General features: G+C 27.9%; 2 protein-coding genes and 1 long non-coding RNA gene across 8 annotated transcripts; 1 reads left to right on the forward strand and 2 right to left on the reverse strand.

The window, feature by feature from the left end:
- Positions 1-4,231: 4,231 nt before the first annotated feature.
- On the reverse strand, positions 4,232-5,585 carry LOC107626050 (adenylate isopentenyltransferase 3, chloroplastic). Its single transcript, XM_016328829.3, has one exon. The coding sequence runs from the start codon at positions 5,393-5,395 to the stop codon at positions 4,385-4,387; it is 1,011 nt and encodes a 336-aa protein (XP_016184315.1). The 5' UTR covers positions 5,396-5,585; the 3' UTR covers positions 4,232-4,384.
- Positions 5,586-15,297: 9,712 nt separating this feature from the next.
- LOC107626051 (uncharacterized) lies at positions 15,298-16,486 on the forward strand. Its single transcript, XM_016328830.3, has 4 exons — positions 15,298-15,509; positions 15,715-15,746; positions 15,852-15,880; positions 16,185-16,486. The coding sequence occupies exons 1-4, from the start codon at positions 15,470-15,472 to the stop codon at positions 16,408-16,410; spliced, it is 327 nt and encodes a 108-aa protein (XP_016184316.1). The 5' UTR covers positions 15,298-15,469; the 3' UTR covers positions 16,411-16,486.
- Positions 15,993-18,888, reverse strand: LOC107626053 (uncharacterized). Of its 6 annotated transcripts, none has more exons than XR_002358046.2 (3): positions 18,069-18,549; positions 17,631-17,924; positions 15,993-17,371 (listed from the first exon to the last, which is right to left on the reverse strand). It is a non-coding gene; the product is annotated as an uncharacterized LOC107626053 (long non-coding RNA). The 6 variants fall into 6 exon arrangements; XR_001617453.3 differs by having other exon boundaries at positions 15,993-16,904; positions 17,031-17,924; positions 18,069-18,487; XR_002358045.2 differs by having other exon boundaries at positions 15,993-16,495; positions 16,597-17,924; positions 18,069-18,487.
- Positions 18,889-20,019: the final 1,131 nt, after the last annotated feature.

Genomic DNA, 20,019 nt, shown 5'->3' on the forward strand with positions numbered 1-20,019 from the left:
TGAGGGCACTTTATAAATGGTAGGACCAATTGACCACAATGCAAATGCAATGGGCATCTTGTACGGAAAACACTGTTTATGTTGCTCTTTGCACTCTGCACCTTTTACGGATCATCCCTTCTCACTTCCCATGGAATCTTTTCCAATTGGTGTATTAATTTAAAAGATTTATATTAATCATATTTAGTGGTTTAGTGGCTCATCACTTAATTATTTCTTAATTAAGTAGTTGAGCATGTAAATGTTATCTTAACTAATAATTAATTACTTGGTTTTTCAACTAAGTTAAGCATGTAAAATCTATCTTAACTAATAATTTATTATTTAGTTTTTTTTTTTTTTAAACTAAGTTGAGCGTGTGAATTCTATCTTAATTAATAATTCATTCCATATGTATATTTTTATTAATGAAACTTTGAAATTTGTTATGGGAAGTCTAAATAAAAAATACAAAATGAAGAATATAATAATGTGTCATTTCCAATTTTTTCTTCCTTTTTTGCTTGTACCAAATATGTCAATAAGTCTCATCGAATAAAGGAAATAAAGGTTATTTGAGATATAAATTTAATAAATAAATTATCATTTAAAATTATATTTAAAGAAATTATGAACTCATCATACACATGAAAATACTGTCTATCAATATACTAATAATTGATAATTTTGTTTTACCAAATATATTATCTATTATCTATTATTTATTTCATAAAATTTTTCTTTAATTTGTTATTGTTCAATTATTGTTTTCACTTATATATGTAAAATACCCTTTTTTCATATATTAAAATATCATAAAGTATTTTTCTTCTCTAAGACTTTAAACCAAAAGTCAAGACCATTGATTAAGAACTTAAAATGTTATTTAGATGTTAACCAATATAACAATTATTATTATTAGTATTATTATTATTGTTGTTGTTGTTGTTGAATAAAAAATAGATTAATAGACACAATTAATCTACTAATTAATAATGATAATAATAACCATGGGCAAGATAAATAGGCACGTCTAGTGCAAATTATTCTACTAATAACAATGATATTAACGGTTAATAATCATGAGAACTAATTAAGAACTAATTAAGATTTAATTAAGGTAGTTATTGTAAAAGTTATATATGATTGCTTCCGGTTCTTTAATATTGTATGTGAATGATTAGATGTTTCATAAGATTTAAATTTTTATAAAAGTAAAGGTGATTGTGGGAACTCCAAAACCTCTTCTAAAATATCTGAAGGTTGACTTAATTAAATTTCTAATAATATATAGGATCCAATAATTTGATTAACTAGTTATTTAAAGAAAAAATCCAAATTAAAATATTTTTATTTGAAGCGAGTACCGGTTAAGAATAGAAAGAAAGAAATCTGGAATATAATGCCTATGTCTATTATGCCTAGCATGGTTAGAGAGTGATGGAAGAATAATTATTTCTTTCGGAAAAAAGAAAAAAAAATTCCTTAATATTCAATATAATTGGTCTATTTTTACATGGTCATTTAATTTAATTTTAATATATCAATGTGTGGTTATATTAAACATGCGCATATTTATCTTTCCTTTTTTTTTTTGGATAAGATAAGATGGACACATTTTTTATATATATTATTCAAGTTAAGTGAATGCAGATATAAATTAAACAAATGCATTCTCCCAAAAATATTCTTTACTCATCCTAAAGAATAAATTTACATGTTGATTCTAATTCAGTACGGGGTATAAAAATTGGAGGTCCATCTTAATTAATACAAATTAATTTAATTTCAAATAAAACCCACTAAAAGAAGGTGAAAAACAAAGTCTAAAAGCATTATTCACTAACATGATGCTACCACACCAACTTGGGTAAGTTGATTTTGACTTATTGTCCTTATTTTACTTAATAATAATAATGGATGCACTAAAAGTTTATTAATAAAATTATTCAAAGGAATGGTGTTTTTGGGAGGTTAGCCTCATAAATTCTGATAAAAAGAGAAGAGAATAATAAACTCAAGAAATACTACACTAGAAAAAGGATCTCTCTAGTTATACTATTAGTAAATAGAGTTTAACTCAAATATTAAGGAAGTTTTTATAGCTTCAAGATATTGAATTATATAGGTTAATTTCAATATTATTGAATAAAATAATTATGTAATTAATTAAGTTTGTAGAACAATTTGATATTATTTTTCAAGTTGTTCATACGAATATTTATGCTTTTGCATACCGCAGTAGTGAGAGAGATAATGAATTTGTACACTTATAATTATTGTGTATTTTATTAGTATTTTTGACAGATATTTAAGTTAATTAAAAATGGATCACTAAATGGTAGAGAAACAAATTTTTTTATAGCAAAACATTATATGTTCACACATATAAAGTCAAAAATTAAAGTTAGAGATAATTTAGTATTCATATTTTGATTTTGTTGGATGTTAAGACAATTTTGATCAATTGCAAATATATTTACATGTTCATTGGAATAATTTTTTGAAAAAATGTTGAGAAAATTAAATACTTATTACTCTTTTTACTAAAACACTTGAATATAAAACACATTTTGAAGGCATCTAATTAGGTGACTACAAACACATGTGACAAATTATAGATATATATTTAAAAGATCACTTGAGTTATTTTGTGATAATGTATTAATAGTATAATATTTTAAATTGATATTAAATAAGAAAGTTCAGAGTGTTTAAGTATCTAATGAGCAAATTAGCACAATTGCACAAATTTCATAAATATATGCATATTTAGTTTATAAGAAACAAACACCTAAGATCTTTCATCTGGATATTATTTATATAGGTATCATATCATTTTATGATATATTGTTTCAATAGGAGTGTGTATTTAGATGCTCAGTTTAGACAAATTTATGAATATAAATATTTCTACCGAAATAAAGTATTTAGTTTTATTATCACTCTGATTCATGATCTCATAAAGTTTATTAAAGTTAGACCAGTTGAAAATAGACATCTATGAGACCATTTTCACATGTAATTTCCGAATTTTCTCATCCAAATTTGATCTATGTCGTTGATTATATTAGTATAGTGATCATCGTGGTATCGTCGCGATACTAATGTGATAAAAGTTGCGGTAATTCCATAATTAATATATGAAACAGACCAGATTATTAAAATAATTAAGGAAATAGCATTCAGATGTGCGCATAAAGTTTATAAAATGTGATTAACTCAAGAAAATATATATGTATAGTCTAAGTGAAAATTTGTTAGAAAATTATAATTTTCTAATTTATTTATGGGTAATACATATAATTGATCATAATTAAATTAGTTATTTTATGTTATATGACTTATATAGGTGATCTCATTTATTGTTATAAATGCTAATAAAATAAATCATTATTATTTTTTATTTTGAATTAAATGAAAATAAAACTAAAGATACTATTTTATTTGTATTTTAGGATTTAATAGGTGTCACACTCAACTATAAATAGTAACTTTAAAGTTTTAGTTCTTAATATATCAAAACCGCCTCCGTAATTTTTTGTAGCTCTTTTTCTCATTAAAGAATTGTGATTCAGCCTTATTAAAAATATAGAAGGTTTTAATTAAGAAAGATCAAAGAACTAAATTCTTTTAATCATGCTCAAGAATTTAAATACATTTCCGCACCCAAATATTTCTTTCTTAATAATTTAATAAGAATGATGTTAGAATTAAAAAATTCTAAAAAAATTTCAACATATAAAACGTGACATGTGATTATTGATAATGACGAGAGATTATAATGGTTAAAGATCACATGCTTATCAAGTAAAAAATAAAAATAAGATCGAGGATCAATTTTATTTATGCACCTCTATATACTAAATGATCTCATTTCACTTTTAGGAAAAAATTATTTGAATCTGTGAAGCCACACATTTAATTAATTAATATTTAGTGATTATTGTTAAAATATGTATTACTTTTGTTCTTAAATAATTCATGTATCTAGACATATATATATATATATATATACTGTGTCAATATATATTTCTTTCTCCATATATATATATATATGACTAGTTTTTATGCCACCTAAACTCTTACATCATACAATAATGGTCGATTAAAATTTGTATCATAATATTGTCAAAATTATACAATATACATGCAAACTACTCCTCAAATTAAATGGAAGGGTATGTACTATATGCAATGATTTCATTCACATGTCATAGTGCATATAAAATATATGATCTATCACAAGTAATAGGAGGTAAACTTTTTGTGTTATTATTATATTATTCTCTCAAAACTCTCTTAATTTTCATCTGTGGCTACAACAATTCCTTTCACCCAAAATGAAAAAAAAAATAAAATAAAATAAAAATATGGCTTTGAACTTTGAAGAAAATCATGATGATCACACACATACAACACTCTCTGATGAAGCTGGAACACTACTACTAAATCCAGAAACAACTCTATTATTGGAAGTGATGGATGATGATGATGATGATGATGATGAGTTGTTATTATATAAAAACTTTGCAATAATCATAGCACTAGGCTCCAACACAAACTTGTTCCATGCCTTATTTGCTTCTTGTCCATGTTTTTGAAAAACAGGTGTTGCATCCAACCTATGAATCTTCCATCTCTTAACATTCCTTAGCCTTTGGATTTTTCCAAATTGTTTCCTAGCCAAGTTGCAAGTGTTGACCTTGATTTCATTGATTGCTTCATCAAGCAACCTTTGCTTTGTTTCTTCATCAACAACATGTTCTCTTCTAAAATACTCATCAAATTCAGGCACCCCAATTGCTTTTCTAATCCCAATTGAGTAGTCCTTATTATTGGGATTGAAAAAGGGTCTAAGCTCATTGACCATACCATTTAGGTACATTTGGTCAACCCTTTTTTGCACATATGAATCAAGAACATCCATTTTCACATCCACCCATAGGCAACAAAAATCATACCTTGATCTGAATTTGTAATCATCATCATCAATTAGGGCTTCAAGGTATGAATTGGATCCACCAACTATGATTGGAAGCTGTTCCCTCCTAGTGATTGAGTCAATGGCACCTAGTGACATGTCACAAAAATCATAGGATGTGAAATCAATGTTGGGATTTTGTGTCCCTAGTAAGTGATGTGGCACCCCTTTTTGCTCTTCTTTGGAGATTTTGTTTGTGACTATGTCAAGTCCTTCATACACTTGGATTTTGTCTGAGTTGATGATTTCTGAAGGAAAACATGTTGCAAGGTCAACGGAAAGCTTTGACTTTCCAGCTCCTGTTGCTCCCATGATCAACACTACTTTCTCTTTCTGAATTTGCCTCACATTCAATTTTGGGACATTGCTAGTAGGAACATTTATTAAGGGTTGTGTTAATCTAGACATGAACATTGAAATAGTGGTGGTCATGGTTTAATTTGAACAAACAAAGATTTGGGTCTAATGGGATAGATATATAATAAGATAGAAGAAATTTTGGAAGGGTGAGAAAAAAAAAATTAAACTTTGGGGTTTAATTACGAAGTGTGACACATTGACACATTTAATTTGTTCAAAGGTTGTCACATACACAAGATAGAGAGAAGTATATAATTAGTAAATTGATGATGAGAAAAATGGGTTGTTGAATATTTATAGGCTAAGGGAAAGTAGAAAGAGGTCAAAAGTGTCACAATCTGCCTCTCTGTTCAAGAATATGTTATTGGAAAATGAATTATTTAATTGTCAACTATAATGGAAGCTAGTGGATGGCCTTGACAAATATTCCTCCAATATTTATATTAACTTTATGCCATATACAAAAATAATGTTTGATGCATGGTCCACTGTGTAGGCTCAAGGAAGGTCCTTTTATTAAGGTCCCATGTTGTTTTATGAGAAACCAATGGGCACTACAGTGGGTTTTGGCTTTGATTTGAGAGTGCCAAATTGCATCAAGAATAATAATATTGATATATGATGATGATAAGGTCATTCTCAATTCTTATTATTCCTTTTTTGGTTTTTTTGTTTCTTATGAATTTTGTCTATATATAAAATATATTATATTATTTTATATTCTAATGCTTAGTTTTGAAATTAGTGATTAAAACAGCTTTCCCACTAATCCTACATCACTAGATAGGGTAAAATATTATTTAACTTTATATAATTAATGAGAAATAATTTAAATGAAAGAAAACAAAAAAAGCCTTATTAAGTGGATTAGTATACAAGAAGGTCAAATTATATTTAAATGTAAGACCTCGTCTTTTTTTTTTTTTTTTTTATATGTACTAATCATACATATATTTATATAGTCTCTAGCTAATTAATTAAGTATATATGTTAATTAAATTCTCTTAGTTAATTTGAGTGTGGGTTCTACTAGCAGTACCAAACAGCATCAACAAAAACGTATAGGTTCTATGCATGTTGAATAATGGGCACCTTCTTTGCTTCTTACAAATGTTGGGCCAGAATTTAATTAATAGAAGATTAGTGTATAAAGAAATGCCAATTAATTATTAATTGTTACTTACTTGAACTTTGTCTACTACTTTGTTAATAGTCTTATATATATTGCTTTTTTAACGTTAATTGTCTAGTTTGTATGCTTACTTAGACTCTTTAAATTAAACCATCATTAAGCAGCTAATTAAGTGATGAATAGCAAATTAAATCTCCTTAATATTTTCAATAAATTATGAGCAACAATGCAAGGGGTTGACTTAATTATTAGGGTTAGACAGGGTCTCATAATTTGAGATTTTAGTTATTTAATTTCTTTAAACTTAAAATAAATTTTAAGTCTTTCTGAAGGCATTTTCTACTTGGGTTCGGATTAGGGTACCATGCTGTCACCATTGATTTTTGTTTATGAAAAAAAAAATGTTATAGGTATTATATATATTTATAACAAGGGAAATTGCATCAGGTAATTAATATCAATATATAATAATAGTCGGTGGGTTGTTGTTGTACTTATATTCTCAACTTATCTTTAAGAGAAAAAAAAAATCATATTTTGTAATATTATTGGAAGTATGAGTATGTCATTGGGTTGTTTAAATTCAAAATTTTGTTTAAGATTAAGCTAGTTGAATCAACGAACAAAGTGTTAGCAAAACTTAACCAATTCTAAAATATAACAATGTTACACTAATTAACCATTTTTAAGATTAAACTAGTTGAATCTTACCTTATGTATATAGTAATTTATTGCATAAACGATAAATTTTTAAATAAATCTTAAATTTGCGATCGATCCTTAACTTATCGAATTAAAAGTTACAGTAAAAAAAATGCAATGCAAATTAAAATTGAGAAAGTCTAGGGAGCCAATGGCGTAAGCGTACAATGTGTACAATGAAGGTTTAGAAAGTATTAGAGATATCATTATTAGTGTTACGTTATCCTGTCAGGTTATGCTTTTGGGATGAGTGGTTTCAGAACATGGTATAAGAGTTCCAGATGGGGAAGGTTAAGAGTTCGAACCTTGGTGAACCCAAAATTAACTTTTTATAACATGAGATGTTTATTATCCCTGGTATCCGGATGGTTATCCTTGGTATCCGGATGGTTATTCTGCATAGTATAAGTGATGTTCATTTAATTCATAAACCAAAGATTTAGCCCATTGTACATATTGTACACTTAGGCCATTGGCTCCCTAGCACTACTCATTAAAATTTTAGCGTTTATTCTTTTGAAATATCACTTTTTGTATAACTTTTGATAATAAAACAAAAAATTATTTTTTATATATAATTTTATATAAATAATTAATCACATATTATTACATTAGTAAGAATAATTATTTTTAAATTTATTATTTAAAAAGTTATCTAAACATATAAATTTAATTAGATAATTTTATAAATTTTTTTATATTTTTAATTAATACATTAAAATTAAACTCGTAACACAAGATAAACGATGATGGGGTAAATTATAATTTTATAATTTAACCAAAAGAAAGCCACTAATTATACAATGATTGCCATTAAATCTTGTTTCCTTCATGCGCACGTGCATCCCACACAGTGAGAATTGACCAAGTTGCATTGGTTCATTATTGGTGCGGCCATTGCCACCAATTAAATCTTCCAAAAAGCATAGAATTAATGATGGTATAAACGACAATGTTTGTGTGAAAAAAGGAACAAGCATGACGTAAGCAACACAGCATTTGTTCTCATGAAACAATTAAATTTTCTTTATTAGGGTTTGACAGTGACTCAATCTTGTTCTTAATTTCATGCATGATAACGAAGGTTTTCTATGCAATACATCTTATCTTATTATTATTATTATAGAGTATAGATTCTTATGTGATAAACACATATGTAATTGATCCTTGTTCGAATTCATCTAACTTAATAGTATATATATGAATATGAATGAAAAGTCATTTTCCCGACCGTTAATTTTTTCCCCTCAAATCCAACAACTTGCAATTCAATTTTATGTGCACTACAATTTAAATCCATCTTATTTAATTTGTCCAGTAATATCAATAAAAATTTAATTTTAATGTATTAATAAGGAATAAGTATTGTTTTTGTCCCTAACGTTGAGGGTCAGAATCGAAATTGTCCCAATCGTAATTTTAGATTTAAAATCATCCTTAACGTTTTTTTCGTATTAAAATCGTTATTTTTAATAAAATTTTTTACTTTATTCCTAAACTACCCATACTTTAATAAAAAAATGATCAAATAAGAAAATTAAAACAAAAGAATGCGTGGGGGGGAGGGGAGAGGGGGAGGGGGACAGTGGCGGCGAAGCTTCGAGCCGCCGTCGCCATCGTCGTGGTCATCGTGCCGCCTCACCACCTAGCCGCTTTATCTGCACCTTGTTCCCTCGTCGTTGCACCTTCCCATTTCTCTTTCTGCTTTTTGCTTCTTGATTTTGCTTCTACATCTTGTTTCTACTTTCTTATTTTCCTGATTTTACTTCTTGCTTCTGCATCTTGCTTTTTGCTTCTGCTGCTTCTATTTTTTGCTTCTTGCTTCCTGATTTCTAATTCTGCTTCTGTTTTTGCTTTTTTGTTTTTAATCAGAAATAAAATTAAAGAGCATTTGAGACATTCATTGCACAAGGAGCATGATGATAAGTTCTTCTGCAGGATTTGACATAGCATCTAAGTGCAGCTCCCTTTAGGCCACATTTGATGCATTTAATAGCTTTGCTGTCCTTGACAATTCTGTCTTCAAATTTTTAAGAGTTTCACCAACAAAATAAACTTGTAGTGTCCTGGATTCCCAATGTTTATATATGTTTATTGTCTAAATACTAACAGAAAACTAATACAAAATATACAATAATCAAAATGCTAAAAAATGCATACAAGAAAAAAAAAATAAAACAAGAAAACAAAATATTTGAACCAATCCATAATCAGTCAGAATTAATATATTTTGTTAAGCTGATCTACAAGTCCAGTTAGACAATACATATGCCAGGAAGCTATAGTAATCACATAACACATTCTTAAGTTATCATACCAATCACTGCAAACTTTGTGTACATGGATGACATTTGGTTGCTTTGTTGCATCATATTTGAACCAAATTTTCATTTGCACAATGCAGCATTGGTCCAGTAGCCTAAAACAAATCATCAAAAATAGGAAATTAAAAATAGAAACAGAAGCAGTCACAAAAGCACAAGAAGCAGAAGCAGAAACTCAAGGAGCAGAAGTCGAAGCAAAAAGAAGAAGCATATGCAGAAGAAGCAGAAACAATAGACGAAGCAGAACCACCGGCAGTTCGTGGGCGACGGAGCGATGTCGGCTGAGCAGATCGGTGATGGTAGGAACCCAACTCAGCCTCAAATCCCTCTCTCTCCTTTGCGCGCCGCCCTACTCGTGTCGGGCTCCCCTTCCCGGCAACATATCAGTTACAGAAGCAGAAGCTGAAGCTCAAGCAGAAGCTTAAGCAGAAGCAAAAAGCTCCCCTTTCGCCGGCGCCGTCCCGCCTCCCCCCTTAGCCTTCCCCCTTCCCCATCTCCCTTTTCCCTTCTCCCTTGTCCCCTCGCTCTTCCCCTTTTCCCTTCTCTCCTGTCCCCTCCCGTGTTTTTTTTTTTTTAATTTTATAATGTTTTCATTAATAAAGGTAATTCAATAATAAAATAAAAAATTTTATTAAAAATGACGATTTTAATACAAAGAAAAAATATTAAGAATGATTTTAAATCCAAAATTATGATAGAGACGATTTCGATTCTTACCCTCAACGTTAAAAACTAAAATAATACTTATCCTTATTAATAACATAAACAACAATTTTAGTTACATATTATTATATTAAAAATATATTTTTTTTATATTAACAGTCTGAATGATAATAAAAAATTGATAAAATTCAACGACTATTTGATACGGTTAGTATATCAAAAAGTCCAATATATGAGGTTGACATTGATAGAGTAATCTTCCAAGAAAATAGATAGCTTATGGTAAGTTTGGAAAATAACATGCATGATTTGAGATTCTTATTGTTGATTGATAAAAACTCGGTTATGGAAGGTACTTTCTTTTATCACCAGGCATTGATTCCTTCACTCATCATATATATTATTAGAGTGAAACTCGCACAATGTCTAAAAAAATAAATTATTTATACTATATAATATATTTTAATAAATATTATATTATTCAAAAATTAATAATTAATAAAAAATAAAAAATAATAAAAATATTTACATATATAAGTTATAAAATTTAAATATTTATAACTGTATATTATTATTATTATATTTTTAATGTATGTTTATTATATTTAATTAATATTTTATATTTTAATTGAATAATAATAGATAAAAAATTTTTATTTTAATTTTTTAAAAATATTTTACTAAAAGTGATTGGTTGATTTTTATCTTTTGTCAAGTTATTAGAATTATTGACGTAACATTGTTAACAAAAGAAAAGATGGTTTAAATTTATAGTAAAAAAAGTTGATATTAACTTTTATATGTTATAAATAAATAGATGTGCTACTATATGATTTCAAATTCAATATGAATTATTTTTTTAAAACTTGATTATTTGTAAATATGCTGTTATCCTCGCCAAAATAAAGAAACCCAAAAGTATAGTTGTAAAAAAAATTAATAAATAAGAAGAAGTCATGGTGAATGCTACCCAACCCTCTCTAAAATAACATGTAAATTATCTTTCATTATGTGTTACATTGTAATTAGTCCTTATCTTAACCATAGTTGGGTTATTTTATAATTTATTATTCTTAAAATATTAAAGCTTCACTCCCGTTAATTGAAGCACATTTCATTCTTCCATTCTTTGTTTATCACTTCATCACCTAGATTTGGTCCTTCCAAGCACCGTTCGTGACAAGAAGCGATCACCATGCGCTCCCGCACAACCTCTCTTCCCAGTATAGCCACCGCCTCTTTTTACTGTGATCACTATTTACCCACATAATTAATGGTTAATTTGGTTATTAAATTTTTTTATTAAAAAAACATATCTTTATTTAATTACGTGATGGAACATATATTTATATGTAAAATATAATATAATAAAATAAATCTATTCAAAGTATTTAAAAGTATAATTAAAATTATGAACATACAAATATAATAATAAAATTTGTACTCCAAACAAATAAACATATTTTTTTTATCATACATATATTATTTAAAAATAAATATATTATTAAAATTAATAACAGAAATTTAAAATGATAAAATTCAATTTTTTTACCGTATTTTTTATAGTATTTTTATTTTTTAATTTTTAATTTATTAGTACTTTATTATTTAATTAATAATTAAATAAATTATTTTTATGAAAAATTATTTTTGTTATTATATTAGAGAAAGACCAATATAATTGTTTAAAAAATAAATTGTATAAATATTTAAGAGATAAATATGAAATACATACTTAAGTAATGTTTAGTTTGATTATTAAATTTTTTTATTAAAATAAATCTTTATTTAATTACACGATAGAACATATATTCATATGTAAAATATAATATAATAACTCTATTTAGAGTACTTAAAAGTATAATTAAAATCAGAAAAAATATATTTTTTTATCGTACATAAATTATTTTAAAAAATAATAAATTGTTAAAATTAATTATACAAGTTTAAAATGATAAAATCTAACTTTCTTACAAGTATTTTTTATAGTATTTTTATTCTTTTAATTTTTAATTTATTTGTATTTTATTATTTAATTAATGATTAAATAAATTATCTTTATAATAAATTATCTTTTGTATTATCTTAAAGAAAAGACCAATATAACAGTTTAAAAAATAATGTAAAAATGATTTTTAAATAAAAAATAGATAATATTAAAATTTTTAAATATAAAAGTAAATTATATAGATAGATATTTAAGAGATAAATATAAAATACATGCTTAAAATAAATAAAACACACAAAAATAATTTTTCATTTCTCAAGAGTACTCTCATTTTGTCTGTTTTATTTATTTTAGATATGTATTTTATATTTATCTCTTAAATATTTATACAATTTATTTTTTAAACTACTATATTGATCTCTTCTTTAATATAATACAAAAAATAATTTTTCAAAAAAATAATTTATTTAATTATTAATTAAATAATAAAGTACTAATAAATTAAAAATTAAAAAAATAAAAATACTATAAAAAAATATGGTAAGAAAGTTAAATTTTATCATTTTAAATTTCTGTTATTAATTTTAATAATATATTTATTTTTTAAATAATATATGTATGATAAAAAAATATGTTTATTTGTTTGGAATACAAATTTTATTATTATATTTGTATGTTCATAATTTTAATTATACTTTTAAATACTTTGAATAGATTTATTTTATTATATTATATTTTACATATAAATATATGTTCTATCACGTAATTAAATAAAGATATATTTTCTTAATAAAAAAATTTAATAACCAAAATTAACCATTAATTATGTGGATAAGCAGTGATCCATGGCAAAAAGAGGCGCTGGCTATACTGGGAAGGACAAGTTATGAGCGACGGAATTCAATGACGTGACTAAGAGATGATGCACTAAAGAAAGAGAGGTTGTGTGGGAGGGCAGTAGATGACGTTGGCGCTTTCTGTCACGAACACGACGGTGCTTGGAAGGACCGAATCTAGGTGATGAAGTGATGAACAAAAAAAGGATGAGTGGAATGTGCTTCAATTATCCGGAGTGGAGCTTTGATATTTTAAGAATAATAAATTATAAAATAACCCAACTATGGTTAAGATAAGGACCAATTACAATGTGACACATAATAAAGGATAACTTACATATTATTTTAGAGGAGTTGGGTAGCATTCACCTATATATATATAGGTGAATGTATGAGACTTCCTCTTATTAGAAACATAAAAGACATTTAGTTTATTTTTCCAACGTTTGAGACATCTTGTCCTAAAAGACTTTAAATATAATGAACATAATGCTTTTCTTCTATTAATAAATTCGAGAAAAATAGTTAATATTCTTAATAACATGTACAATGACAATGTAATTTAGTTAAATATCTTCAACTCATCATCTATTATTAGTCCACTTATTGAATCATATTGTGATGCCTGCTTACTTATTTATCAATTAAATCCTAATATCTTTGAATATGAAATTATGAACATTATTATCTTTTTCATTTCCTCTAAAATTACAATATTAAAATATTTACACATTAAAAGAGGAGAAGATTAGTTAGCTAAGAAAAGCTATTGCCATTCATATATCCACGTTATAACAACGTTAATTAAATATTTCACACATATTTAACCGTGAGACAATATTAATTCTATTTGAAAATAAAAATAAGATTTTTCAAATAATAAAATATAAGCTAAAAATTAGATCAAATGTTAGGGGCGGGACTAAAATGGACTTAAAAAAAAATTGTTTGGGTTATGTTTATATTTGAGAAATGAAATTAGCATTCATCTTAAAAGTAAAGAAAACGAGTGTTCCACTAATTGTGGTTTAGCTTGTAACGGAGGCACCTTCAACCATAAGGGATGTATATATATATATATCGTTGTTGATGTTCTTCTCCATTAGTGCGATATAACGTTGGAATAGTACATATTCTATCACCAAATTGCCAACGTTATTGAATATAAATGTATTTAGTACTGTATCCTTTTAATCTAGTATTCTAAATTATATTTTTAAAATATCTTTATATGATCATTTATAGTAGCTGATAGAATAACTAAAATGATTAAGAGTGTGTTTAGAAAGCTTTTAAAGTGAGGAAAAAAATTCTATTTCTATTAAAAAGTGAAGTTTAATTCTATTTTAAAATTTAAATTCATAGTTTGGAACAACTAATTGCATCAATAAAATGAATTGTTTTTTACTATTTTATTCTTTTGGTTTCTTTATTTAACTTCTTTTATGATGGAATTGAAATATTTCTTTAAAATAACCTATAAAATCTAAATTTTTACATGGAAAGTAAAGAAAGAAGTGTTTCAAATTTTCACTAGAGGAATGGTAGATTAACAAAAGAAACAAGGAAGAAATAAAGGAAGAGAAAGAAAAGAACTAAGTTAGGGTAAATGTATATTTGGAAAATCAAGTTTTTGATAGAAACAATTTTGATATTTTATTCTTAAATGTTAATTTAATAGTAATAGAATTATACATCAGAGCTATTTTAGTGTGTTTTAGTTTGAATTTAATGTGAGAATTAATTTTTTTTTTAAGAATTGAAAACTTACTTTTATTTATGTTGCAAACCAAATAACTTTTTTTTGTGAAAATTTTATTCTCAAGGTGTTTCAAATACACTAAAAAAAAATCAAAATCTCCGTATCAATAATCTAATTTAATATGTTTGATCTATGTAATCAACTTCACCTAATAGGATAAGACTTTGTTATTGTTGTATTTTAAACACACTCTAATATAATATGTTAATATCTAATTAAGTAGATAACATTGTACAGAAATATTTATAGTTTTAAAATAAACTAAAATTATATCCTATAAATATACAATTTTACACTACTCCAAATAATAAAATAACAGAAACCATGGGTGTAAGAAAAATTGACAACATCCCTTGAGAAAAAGAATTGAAGTATCCATCATTTCTGTAATAGAAGTGACTCTCCATAAAATATCGTTTATGAGCCTTGGCCCATTGGGCCCTTTTTTGTTTGTGAAAGGAATTAGCTGACCAAACAAAAAAAAAGAATGGGTTAAGGTGTGTACTCTAAAATGGTCCTCACGGTAGACCCTTCAATTTATGGATTTGGTTTTCATCAGAATCAGAAGACGAAGGTGGAAGAAGGAAGCAAAAGAAGCCGTGGTTGAATGAATGAATCAGTGAAACTGAAACTGAAATGGAGAACAACAACAACAACAATAACAACGCTATGATTCGTGAATGGTTCGACAGAGTTGACTCTAACAAAACTGGAACCATAACTGCTCCCCATTCATAATCTAATTCCTTTCTTGTTTTTTGTTCTCATAATTGTGTAGGATGTATGATTTTGATAGGAATGGTACTATGAGCTTTGAAGGTATATGCCAATCCCATTGCACTCTATGCTTAACCCACTATGCTCTAAAAAGAAGCTGAGATTTACATCAATAATCAAATACTATCTTGAAATTTGGAAAGTAGTGTTCTTTCATATATGGGACTTTATTTGTTGGAGTTTGTTTATAGTAGAATTGAAACATGTTCTAGCTCACTCTAACTTACTCGTAAATGGTTTGCTCTAGAATTTGTTGCACTCAACAAGTTCCTTATTAAGGTTAGTGTTTCTCTATTATGCATTTGATATGTGAGGTTATTGTCATTAACCTATATTTGATATTAAGTACGTTGGTTCTAATAACCACTATAAATGGCTCTTCAGGTTCAACATGCATTTTCTGATCTTGAGAGGTGATTGGTTTATTTATATGCTTTTGTTCCATTCTGTTTATTTGTCTTCAGAACTTCATCTTGCATGTAGTTTCGAGTGATATTATTGTAGGCAATTACATTGTGAATGATCTTATAGGAAAGAAACTAATAACATGAAAGGTTTATAATGAATTAGTTCATGCTTATTTTGGATCGATATTACTGTGGCCTATAGCTTGTTATGTCTAAACTCTAGCTTGTCAGTATAATTGTGCGGTCATATCGCCTTGGATGATCACTTGATTCTGCATTATAACACTTCTTGTTCGGTTCATTGATGCAGGGGTCGTGGCTTTCTTGTCCTTGATGACGTTTTTGAGGTATATTTTAAGAATGATTTCAAAGATGTTCTGTTTATCGTGTCACTGGTTTTGCTTAGCCAGACGAGCTTATGGTTCTTATTAGTACTTCCCAAGCTGTATCAACAAAATGTTGAGTTCCTTAGTTTATGTGTAATGTTGGATGCAACTCTAAATAACTTTGCCGAATATGTTTCCAGGCATTGGTAAGGATTGGCTTCACGCTGGATTCTCCTGCATTTTACTCTGCCTGTGCGGTAAGACATCTTCATAGTTTAATTTGTAGTAAATCATCCTGGAGAAGTTGCACATCACATTGACGACTAGTGGTTAAGCCAAAACTATCTCAATTCTCAATGTTTGTTTACACTACTATTATCCAAAAGCTAACCTCACCTAGTGTTACAAAACCTAATAAATTGACTATTAGCATTACTAGCACCAACTATCCAGTGGTTGATGAACATAGATGCTCCGAATTCCAACGATTTCCAACGATTTCCACACTATTTATCAAAGCATTTCCTTTTCCAGTGAAGAAGAGAGGCTACAACCTAAGACCTATCACAATTGATCAAACTTCTTGTTTTGCAAATAATCAATCACCATGACACTTCATAGAGGCAAGCTGAATTGTCTCTGGGGAAGCAAACATAAGACCAAGTCGAACTGTCCAAGACAGCAAGAACTCCCTCTAATGAAAACTTTATAAAAGAGTTGGATTAGGTGAATCAACAACTACTTCAAGACCATAATAAGAAATATCAAGTAGATACATAAAAGGCAAGCATGTATAGTTATGGACAAGTGTTAGGGGCTATATGACTTACATTTTCCTCAGTGTGACTATTTTGTGAATATATATCACTTCCAATGTTCACTCTTTAATAGAGTAGGATGAATAGTATGCTGAGAATCACAGTTCAAAAGGACACCTAACTGCAGAATAAGAACTGCTCCATTCAAATACATCACCATCCAAAAATTTACAATCAACATAAGTAATTAATAGACATAAAAACTAATTGAAAAGAGACAATTCTGGTAATAGATTAGCAAGATTACCTTAATTGCTTTAAAGAAAAGTATGAATCAAGTTAAAAAGCATAAATGACTACATCGCCAACAACCATCGGAAGGACTTGCCCCTTACATCCACCAATAGTAAAATCTGAAGCAACATGAATAACAACAGAAGAAGACTGAAGTAGTAATTTCTCGGCCTTCACTGACCCCCAAAATTTACCACATTAGCACATTTATCAGTATGGCATGCTATCAGTGTTGCTAGAATAAAGTTTGTTAAAGCTGAGTGGAGGTGCCAAAATTGTGTATTTTATTAACTGATACTAGCATCAAAGGCAATCAAACATTGTATAGAATTTCCTATTCAATTTAGAATGAAATGCGCCTTACACTTGTTTCAATACCTATCCAATTGTATAGTCTTTGGACGATGATTCCTCTTCGTCTTCTTCGGACGATGATTCTTCTTTTCTTCTTCTTCTTTCTTCGGATTAAAGATCTACCAATTTTCAACCCGGGCAAATCTTCAACTGAGCTCATGGTGAAACAAACAGTTGAATCACTCTCATTGAAGTCATCATTAGGCATCATCTTCAACATGATATCAGCTGCAGATTCTCACAGATTGAAAATTGGTAAATCTTTATATCGAAGAGGTTCAAGTCCTTCCACCATTTCCATCCGCACACAGCTAGAATCTGCCAACAAAATTTCTAGCCAGTTAAGAATTTTTGTTCAACTTGAAATCAACACATTTATATAAACATGTTTAATTCATAAATATACACTTATTACTAGTTGCTTATAATTTCATTGCTAATAAATATTTCAAAAATATTTACAAGTGATTATTGTGCTGTCAGTTGCATTATTGTGCTGACGGAGAATGGTGGTAGTGGCGGCGGCGGAGGCGGAGGCGGTAGAGGGAGGTGGAAGGGGTGCGCCACCACCTTGCCAGTACTTGAGCAAACTAAAAGCTTCCATGGTTGGGAGAGCCAGTCCTACACTATCTCTCTGTGTCTGGGCTTGCTTATTTAGACTCAAAAAAAGAAAAGAAAAGATGAGAATGGAATGGTTGGGTGTGTTAAAGGGGGCGAAAAAGAAGAGAGGAAATAAAGAAGTGAAAGTGTGTGGATAGAGAGAGACCAACACCACTACTTTATACAATTCCAATTAAACAAGGCCGTAACTCATTAATTTACTGGCCTCCACTTTGCTCAATAATGGAGATTGGGCCATCTTAATAATTGGGGCAAATGTTAAAGTAGAGTAATCATTTTAGTTAAATTTTTTTTTTTTTACCAAAAGATAGAAGACTCGAACCCGCAACCTCTTAATTGAGTATGGGGAGACTATGTCATTTGAGCTATTACTGATTGGCAAAAAATTTGAAAAGATAGGAGACTCGAACCCACAACCTTTTAATTGAAGATGGGGAGTCTGTGCCATTTGAGCTATTACTCATTGGCAAAAAATTTGAAAAGATAGGAGACTCGAACTCACAACCTCTTAATTGAGTATGTTAAAAATTAAAAGTTCACTAATGTTAAAATTAAATACAAATATTTATTATTTAATATTTGTAGTCACCTATAAAATTAACAAATGAATTAAAAGTAAAGGTTAATGGATTGGATTAGAAAGAAAAAACATACGATTAAAATATTCTGTAATACAGAATATTTTTAAATATATAAAATCTAAAAATAGGAATCACTTTATAATTATTGAAGTTGTGTATAAAAACTCTATGGTCAAGAAACTAAGAACTTTGCCATCCAGAAACATCTTTAAACACCATCCAAAATTATATTGAAAAAAAATAAAGAAAGAAAGAAATGTATTACCTCTGATGACTTGGTGATGAGCACAAATAATCGTTTCTTGAAGTTGAAAGAGAAAAAAGAAAGACACTCTTCTTTTCCTGTTTTTTTCTTTTTTTTTTTTCAAAGAATAACAAATGAAACACTTGCTCGGATTTAAAACAAAATAAGGGGATGTGAAATGATTCGACACAAGGCAGCAGCAATGAAGAGTTTTAAAGCAAAAGGCCAAACAACTTTCACTGACCACAACTCCGAACCAATACAAAAACAAAATGATTGCCAAATTTCAAATATAAGTTTTCTTTTTGTTTTATGGGTTTTATGAACTGAGAAACGATGTTACTCACGGGTAAAAGACACAATGAAAGTGGAACACAAATTTTACAACGCAAATCAAGAGAGAACAAAACTAAAACAATAATAAATTAGATATTTCATTAATTGTAATAAATATTTTGTAATCTTAATCGATCATAATTTTATCATTAATCTAGTTACATACGTATTGGGTTGAAAAAATATATGGTATTTTTTAGAAATTAAATCGATTGGATGCACAAATCAATCGATTGAAATTCAGGCTTCCCAAACTTAAATCGAATGAATTTTGTAAGGCATGTGACGTTTTTCTTATTCAATCGATTGGTCATATTACCCAATCGATTGAAATCATCAAAACAATCTAGGTTTAGTTAATTCAATCGAATTGGTTCTGTTATTCCCTCAGCAAATTCATCTCCAAAATCTTCTTCAGATATTCATATTGTTTATCCATCATATCTTAGTCACATCCTAGCTCTTCTTGTTGGTTAATGTCACCGTCCTCATAGTATTACTCATCCATCTCAATGTCCATAAATACACCTGACATCTTCAAAATTTACCAATGAAAAAAATTTCAGTACACTTCCTATAACACTAAAATCATTTTTACTTATCATTTAAAAAAATATCATTTTCCAAAATT

This window comes from Arachis ipaensis, chromosome B2 (assembly GCF_059453495.1).
Source record: "Arachis ipaensis isolate K30076 ecotype BB chromosome B2, ASM5945349v1, whole genome shotgun sequence".
Lineage (NCBI taxonomy): Eukaryota > Viridiplantae > Streptophyta > Magnoliopsida > Fabales > Fabaceae > Arachis > Arachis ipaensis.

Excerpts from the sequence above, each read along its gene's own strand:
- LOC107626050 (XM_016328829.3), bottom strand. The coding sequence starts at position 5,395 with ATGACCACCACTATTTCAATGTTCATGTCTAGATTAACACAACCCTTA.
- LOC107626051 (XM_016328830.3), top strand. The coding sequence starts at position 15,470 with ATGTATGATTTTGATAGGAATGGTACTATGAGCTTTGAAG. Across the intron at positions 15,510-15,714 it reads TGGTACTATGAGCTTTGAAG|AATTTGTTGCACTCAACAAG; the intron begins GTATATGCCAAT and ends GGTTTGCTCTAG. Across the intron at positions 15,747-15,851 it reads TCAACAAGTTCCTTATTAAG|GTTCAACATGCATTTTCTGA; the intron begins GTTAGTGTTTCT and ends ATGGCTCTTCAG.